This window comes from Procambarus clarkii, chromosome 78 (genome assembly GCF_040958095.1).
Source record: "Procambarus clarkii isolate CNS0578487 chromosome 78, FALCON_Pclarkii_2.0, whole genome shotgun sequence".
Lineage (NCBI taxonomy): Eukaryota > Metazoa > Arthropoda > Malacostraca > Decapoda > Cambaridae > Procambarus > Procambarus clarkii.
Genome location: NC_091227.1, coordinates 14,351,588 through 14,360,261, shown reverse-complemented (window position 1 = coordinate 14,360,261; position 8,674 = coordinate 14,351,588). Strand labels below are relative to the sequence as shown.

At 42.6% G+C, this 8,674-nt stretch overlaps 1 protein-coding gene across 1 annotated transcript in view; it reads left to right on the top strand.

Moving 5' to 3' along the window:
* Nucleotides 1-3,856, top strand: part of LOC123746128 (N-acetylneuraminate lyase) — a 48,424-nt gene extending 44,568 nt beyond the window's left edge. The window contains exon 9 of the mRNA XM_069314084.1: nucleotides 3,275-3,856. Within this exon, the coding sequence (XP_069170185.1) occupies nucleotides 3,275-3,432 (158 nt within the window). The 3' untranslated portion in view covers nucleotides 3,433-3,856. The remainder of the gene's footprint in view (nucleotides 1-3,274) is intronic.
* Nucleotides 3,857-8,674: the final 4,818 nt, after the last annotated feature.

Sequence of the window (8,674 nt, the reverse complement as noted above, 5' to 3'; positions counted from 1 at the left end):
AAGCTCTGTCATTTCCCAAGGTCTGTCCTCTCGCTTCCAGCACTATCCCTTCCTTCCCCAACATAGCCCAGGACCTCAGCCTCTTCACCGTGATATAAGCATCACCCGCTTTATCAACACACGTATGTCAAGTTAAATTTTTGTTTAAGCCCAAACATATCCCGATTTGCTTTTGCTGTTGGAGAATAGCCGGAAAAGGAAAATGGGAAGCACGATGGAAGAGTTGCAAATGGATGGGTGTGTGTGTGTGTGTGTGTGTGTGTGTGTGTGTGTGTGTGTGTGTGTGTGTGTCTGTGTGTGTGTGTCTGTGTGTGTGTGTGTGTGTGTGTGTGTCTGTGTGTGTGTCTGTGTGTGTGTGTCTGTGTGTCTGTGTGTGTGTCTGTGTGTGTGTCTGTGTGTGTGTCTGTGTGTGTGTCTGTGTGTGTGTCTGTGTCTGTGTCTGTGTGTGTCTGTGTGTCTGTGTGTCTGTGTGTGTGTCTGTGTGTGTGTGTGTGTGTGTGTGTGTCTGTGTGTGTGTCTGTGTGTGTGTCTGTGTGTGTGTCTGTGTGTGTGTCTGTGTGTGTGTCTGTGTGTGTGTCTGTGTGTGTGTGTGTGTGTGTGTGTGTGTGTGTGTGTGTGTGTGTGTGTGTGTGCGCGCGCGCGTGTGCGTGTGCGCGTTCATGTGCTTGCATGGTTGAGTACTAATAACTTCATGCACACACCTTATATTTGAAATATAATTGTTTAATGAGTTACCCTGACTATTTCTACATCTAATCTGCTACAATTACTTACAACACTTACGCTAAGGCAATGACATGTGTCATTCATCCTTATCTAGTTTCCACTTAAATCTCGATCTGATGTTCTTCACGTTGAACTTCACTTCTTTGTCGACCTGGTCAATTCCCTTTTTAATCTTGAAAGTCGTTATCATGTTCCCTCTGCGTCTCTTTTTTTTCTTGTGTTGTGAAGTCCAATTGTCTTAGTCTTTACCTTATAGCACTGTCTCTAGAGCTTAAGAACAAGTCAAGATGCATATAATAAGTTAAGTTTTCGTTTATTTAATCTAACTACTTAGGCTAGCCTATAGAGTAGAGGCCTAGTTTCCTGCAAGGGCGGCGTTCGATCCCCGATGGACCTAGTGGTTAGGCAGTGTTCCTACCGTCTTCCTTATCCCAGCTTCTATCCTGTCATCATATCCTTTCGAAGTGTTATATAGTTATATTAGCTTAGAGCTTCTTTTTCATAGTTTCCCTTCTTTTATTTTTGTGTTTATCAAGCGGTGATTTAATCCCGGAGCAGCATACACAAATCCTGGTCTCATCAAGTTTATATACAAGGTAATCCTGGAGTAGTCTACTGATCAGTAAGGTAATCCTGGAGTAGTCTACTGACCCGTAAGGTAATCCTGGAGTAGTCTACTGATCCGTAAAGTAATCCTGGAGTAGTCTACTGATCCGTAAAGTAATCCTGGAGTAGTCTACTCACCCGTAAAACCATGTACTAAAAACTTCGAGAAAACAGAGAGATGCGAAGGGACTCGAGAAGGAATCGAGTCAATGTATTAACTCTCAGAGAGCTTGAAAGTCATTTCTTAGTCGTTGAAGCTCGTAGCTGTAAGAACAGCTTAGCTAATGCTCACATCCATTTCATTTCCTTCCTCTCCTACCACCCACCCACACACACACACCCACACACACACACACACACACACACACACACACACACACACCATCTACAGTCTTCGCGACCACAATCAAAATGAACAATGATACCTTGAGTCAAAAAGGCAGTAATCCAACATTACCAGGCTATCAGAGCTGTAGGTCTCTTCCCCCCTTCCGACTGTGGTCCATCTTTAGCGCCTCTAAGGTTCCCTTTGGCCTCAAAGTGAGCATAAATTTCGACTCCACTACCTCGCTGGGAGTCGCAAATGCATTCGCTCGCTCAAATCAAACTGTCAAAAAAAATCCAATATCTAGGGTTGCAGCCGGCGTAATCGAGTATCGGAAATCGGTAAGGTTGAATTTGTATCCTTGTGGCTGGTGTGTGTGTGTGTGTGTGTGTGTGTGTGTGTGTGTGTGTGTGTGTGTGTGTGTGTGTGTGTGTGTGTGTGTGTGTGTGTGTGCGCGCGCGCGCGCGCGCGCGCGTGCGCATGCGTGCGTGCGTGCTCACCTAAATGTGTAATCACCAGGCTGTACATGTCTGTGAAGAGAGTGTCGTTGAGAGAGAATTAGATCAATGGAACAGATAGAAGCAAGATTTGTAATGAAAACAAAACTTAGATGGACGTAAACAAAAAAATAATTAGATGCTGACCCCAAGATCGAATTAAAAAAATGTATTTAAGACGGCTGATGGACAATGAATCAAAAAAAAAAAAAGGTTGACGTTGAAAAATGTTGCAGTGAGGGTTGGTGGGCGACCTATGAACTTGTGAGAGTGGGAATCTATGTTGTGATCAACCAACAGGTAGAAGCTCTTTGCTTTTCCCGGACACTTCCTGACCCCCCCCCCCCTTAATTTGTCCCTCACTTTTCCTCCTCCTCTTCCACCCCCCCCCCCCCTCCCTTCCCCCATTTCCTTGCTTTTATTTCTTTGTTCACATTTTTAGTATTTTTTTGTATTTATGTTTTTGTATCTGCAAGCTGCGGCCGTGAGGCTCCACTAATGAGCCGGATGGAGGACGTGTTATTTTGTTGTTTAAAAATTACATTTACTTTTTCAAGAACTTATCAATTAGCCTTCTCTGTTTCTCTTCCACGCTCCTCCTCTCCTTTTCCGTCTGGGCCAAGGTTAAGATAATCAACACAAGAAAACGCTCAGCTTAGCCCTACATAACCCTCAGAATTGGACTTTAGAATCTAGAATAGGACGGAGGAAAGTAATGGTGCCCAACGATTGGGTTTGTCGTCGGGGGATCGAACGCTGCCCTGCAAGAAGAGAGACCGTTGCTGTTCCAACGAGACCAGGGGGTTATCCCAGTCTCGTTTCAAGGCGTTGTCTGTATTACCCTGTGTATCAGGGAGCTGGTCGGCCGAGCGGACAGCACGCTGGACTTGTGGTCCTAGGTTCGATCCCAGGCGCCGGCGAGAAACAATGGGCAGAGTTTCTTTCACCCTATGCCCCTGTTACCTAGCAGTAAAATAGGTACCTGGGTGTTAGTCAGCTGTCACGGGCTGCTTCCTGGGGGTGGAAGCCTGGTCGAGGACTGGGCCGCGGGGACACTAAAAGCCCCGAAATCATCTCCAGATAACCTCCAGATAACCCTTTTGTATCTTTTTCTTTTCAGTTCGTCCGGCTTACTTAGTGGCGTGTCTTAAGACGGCCACCACACTCCTCACAGGACTGGACATGGGTCCCGTCCGTCTCCCCGCCAGACCCTTCACAGACGGCATGACCCTCACCCTCCGAAGTGACCTGGAGAACCTAGGTCTCAAGGTTTACTAAGGACCTTGAACTGCGTTATCGGCTCTGAGGCCACACACAAGACAAGGGGCCAGATTCACGAAAGGACTTACGCAAGCACTTACGAATGTTTACATCTTTCCTCAATCTTTGACGGCTTTGGTTACATTTATTAAACAGTTTACAAGCATGAAAACGTCCCATTTAACTGTTGTTATTGTTATAAACAGCCGCCTGGTGCTTCGGAGCTCATTAACTGTTTAATAATTGTAAGCAAAGCCGCCAAAGATTGAGAAAAGATGTACAGGTTCGTAAGTGCTTTCGTGAATCTGGCCCCAAGGTTGAACTCGGTTGCGAGGTGTGGCAAGTGTAAAGGTTCACAATATTGATCACCAAATACATAAAACCTGTCTCAGTCATGTATCTTCTTTCCCAAATAAATAAAGGGATTGTAATCCAAAACATTCTGCGTTGCTTAATTTCTCTTGGATTTATCAACGCGTATCTGGTGTTTGATTATTATTTTTTTGACTGTTTAAGGGTATTTTACACACTTATATATGACGACCAAACGACACATCAGAAGATGGAGGAACGACGACTTTTTGGTTCGTCCTGGACCAGTTATCGAGTCGTGTGTGTGAGGTTTTAATTTACAGTTAAAGGTTTTAATTTACAATTAATAGGTTTTAATTTACACTTAAAATATTATAACACTTAAAAGATTTTAGGTTGCTCGTGTAAATTTTATTTAGTAAAGTCATATTCCTTCAAAATTAGTTTTAGTCAATGGTATTTTAACCTCATTTTTGTATTTGCTGAGAACCAATTTCAGCTGACAGGATTAGTTACAGTTATCTCAATTATTAATTCGATTCATAATTGTTTTATTTGATTTATAATTTATCTCATTTGATTCATTTCTTTCATTTGATTTATAATTTGTTAAATTTGATTAAAAAACTATTTGATTCATAATATCTTAATTTAATACATAACCGAGTTAAATACATAGTAACTATTGAAATTAATTTATTCCAAGCCGGTAAATTTGTAGGAGATATAAGGTAAGATTCAGTTCATTTACAAAGACACATAGGGATTAAAAAGGAAGAGAGGGGGTCGGATGAATAGGAATAGATAGGGGGTCGGGGAATAGGTATAGAAGGGGGGTCGGGGAATAGGTATAAAGGGGGTCGGGGAATAGGTAAGAAGAGGGGGGGGGGTCGGGGATTACATAGGTGGCAACCAACCCAACCAATGTATTTCCAAGTAAACTTATTTAATTGGGTCAAGTCTCGGGCGCATGTTTGGGTGAACACACACACACGCAAGTTATCACACATTCAGATGAAATAAGTTGCTTTAATCCGGCCTCTACGACGTCGTCCAGAAACGCTGCTCAACTCAGCCCGTCAGTTAATTACCCGCAGATGTTGGAATGGAGGGGGTGATGGTGGAGTGGGGGTGATGGTGGAGTGGGGGTGATGGTGGAGTGGGGGTGATGGTAAATGGTGATGAGTAGTGGGCTAGTGAGGTGAGGAAGATGGGGGAGGGGGAAGGGATGAGTTGTGATGAGGTGTAGGGGACTGATAATGGTGATATGAAGATAATTTTGCAGTAAAATAGGGGGATTTGACTGTACGGTAATGTGCTGCAACTGGTCTTACTTCTTCATATATGTATGCAATGATTTAGTGGCTATGTCTCTGTAAGATATGATTGGAATCCATTGTGTTAAGATTGTTATTCTCTATGTTTTACCCAATCTTCAGATGCTGGGGTCTGCTTTGAAATTTGAGCCAGCCAATTAGGGAAGACTGTGTGTGTGTGTGTGTGTGTGTGTGTGTGTGTGTGTGTGTGTGAGAGAGAGAGAGATGTAGATGAGAGAGAGAGAGAGAGAGAGAGAGAGAGAGAGAGAGAGAGAGAGAGAGAGAGAGAGAGAGAGATACATGTATATAGAACAATGATTAAAATCCCCAGCAAGTCTATATAACCAACTATCATAGCTACATTCAGGGTTTCCATTTTACATTCGTGGATTTCATAATTCAGTGTATTTATTGTCATATTTTGCACCAAAATAAGATTTTCTCTCCCGAAATAATGATTCCAGACCTTTGTACCTTTAATACATAGTAATAAGATTACTCAAATTAACATGCCAATCAAATTATTAAATATTTGTATAATTTGCAACATTTTTGCGCATATTAAATTTGCAATTTTCACATCAGTGACCACAATTATAAATTAATTTAAGCTTTCACAGTGAAATTTGCAATTGTGCATCATTCAGGCATTGCTTCCATATTCGCCGATACAAACCAGGTAGAGAGGGGTACACAACAGTAAAAAGAGACAGATCTCTACCAAATAAAAATGATCAAAATAATATCAATTTTAATGATAACTATGTATGATAAAACAAAGCAAATAGGCTGTGAACGTTGTTGCTTGTTAAGATTCGCTACTTGGAACGAAAAGTTCCAAGTAGCACGGGCTAGGGTGAGCCCGTAGACTGTCTTACTGTGAACGTGTTAGCGAAAGCGAAGAATAATCATCATCATCTGAAAGACCAGTGTGGATTGTAGGCCTGAATCAAGGTTCTTATCACCAACCTACGTCATATCACTTTGCTTGATAGCTGTGCCCAATCACCACAGTTTGGTAGTTGCTCGGCTGTTACCGAGGGTGACAGGACCTAGACACTGCACTGTGCAAATTAGTGCAACACAGATTAGTTCACATCACCCCCCCCCCCCCAAAATAAAGAAAAATAATTTACTGAATAAGTTGTTACCTTGCTGTCAGCACAGGCGATCACACTCAATAATAATAATAATAATAATAATTAATAATAATTAATAATAATCAGAGAGTAATCACACTAACTTGATTGCGTCAGCGAGAAAATCCGTAGGAGTTCAGTAGAACTCCAGGTTGCAATCTTTTTTTTTTTTTTTTTTTTTTATATAACCATGTCGTGGTCTAGTCGCTAGTGCGTATGAACACCCACCGCATAGGTTCGAACCCTCACTTCACTGCTCCTACGGGTTTTCTCATTATTAATAATAATTAAGCTAGGCAACGTCAAAAATGTTCACTTACTAATCTGTCTAAAATTTTGGTTTACTCTTTACTATTACTCTAAAAACTATGACGTGATTGCGTGTCTACCCAATCACGTCTTTTTGAATATATTGATATACCTACAAATTGATAAATGCAAAAATACACCAATACAATACATTTGAGAATTGAACCCAATGAAATCTAGAGCTCCGAGACTGACCTTCAGCTATCTTGAGGTTATCTTGAGATGATTTCGGGGCTTTTTTTTTTTTTAGTGTCCCCGCGGCCCGGTCTTCGACCAGGCCTCCACCCCCAGGAAGCAGCCCGTGACAGCTGACTAACACCCAGGTACCTATTTTACTGCTAGGTAACAGGGGCATAGGGTGAAAGAAACTCTGCCCATTGTTTCTCGCCTGGCGCCTGGGATCGAACCCAGGACCACAGGATCACAAGTCCAGCGTGCTGTCCGCTCGGCCGACCGGCACCTCAACCTATACATACTGGAGTGACCTCGTGACCCCCTGTATAGCTGGACGTGGATTTCCACCCACATCAACGTATGAGGTCATAGGCCTTGGCATTTTTCCGGGCCGAGAACCAAGCCTATACAACTGACTCGAATGAAATGGCGGAGTCAGACTCCTTTCCTGTATATATATGTAAGAGAACTTGGCACTCTGAATTCCAGTTACAGGCTCACTACAGCCTGTGATACATGGACACATTCAAGTCTTTCCACGCTAAACTATATAATCACAATACTTATTGCTTCAATAGTTTAAGGTTTGTAACCTAAAAAAGTGAAACTTGATCCCCCTAAAAACTGGAGCTATAACAATCAAAATGATAGAGTTTCATCCCTAAAATTTGGAGCACGTTTCCGATGTAGACTGGTCCCTAAAACTGAAGCTCTCTTTCAATTTTTTTCTTTACTAAATCTCCTGAAATTGTAGTTCAGTCTCCCTAACATTGGGAACTTCATCTCCAATAAATAAAGCTCGCATACTTGAAACAGAACTCTCAGAAATTTCTTGAGGAGCGACAGAACCTCTTGAAGCTGCACGAAATATGTAACATAGAAGTAGGAGATCGTTCCTTCTATTTCCACAAATGTTTTGAGAAAACAATTAATGTTTTTAATGTTGAGAGTTAGGACTCCAGTCAAAGACATGCACTTATATGGTTATTCAGCACTAGTTTTTTTGCACAGAACACGATTCTCCAATAGTTTTACAGCAAGGTCCCAAATTACTTTTGCGTGTAAAGAAACCAAAGGGTGAAAGAACGGTATTCGCAACTATCTCAACCTGGCCGGGGTTCGAGCCTAAATGCTGTATTCATCACAACTTTATTTGTTACAAATGTTGCCAGTTATAATTCTTCTCTAATTTGTTGTGATCATAATCACATACAAGTCATGTACACTAAATAAATAATGCGAGTTGTTAGTTGTACTAAACAAAAACAAATTATAATTGCAAGACATAGTATATTGGGTATACCGGGTATACCTCATAAGTATACCAGCCTACTCGTATATAAAACACAAAGAATCGTTATATTCCTGCAAAATGAGAAAACACAAACCTTAATCTCTGAAAGGGGCCCATTGTTGCCAGTTTATGTAGTAATTAATCAGGGCAAAGTTGTGATGTAGTTACACGTACACACCGTCTGAAGGTCTTGGCTACACTTGTAAGATAGGTTGCAGGTGCAGAAGTTAGGTTACAAACTGCCTAACTTGGCTCCCCTTAACTTGTTGGGAAGGTGGTGTGCGCCTGAGGTGGCAACAGTTCTACCTTGCATTATGGGGAGATTGAGATAAGAGGCTGTTTCCCCAATGTGGTAACGGCTATCACTTATAAGGACTGATATCTATCGAAAGTCTTAAACAGGAAGCCTTAACAAAAAGACTCCAGCAGTCCCAGCTCCGTGGCTCCACTGCTCCTGTAGCCCCTGCTACGTGGCTCCACTGATTCTGTAGTCCCAGCTTCATGGCTCTACTGCTCCTGTAGTCCCAGCTCCGTGGCTCCACTGCATCTGTAGCCCCAGCTACGTGGCTCCGCTGCATCTGTAGCCCCAGCTTCGTGGCCCCACTGCTCCTGTAGCCCCAGCTACGTGGCTCCACTGCTCCTGTAGCCCCAGCTTCGTGGCTCCACTGCTCCTGTAGTCCCAGCTTCGTGGCTCCACTGCTCCTGTAGTCCCAGCT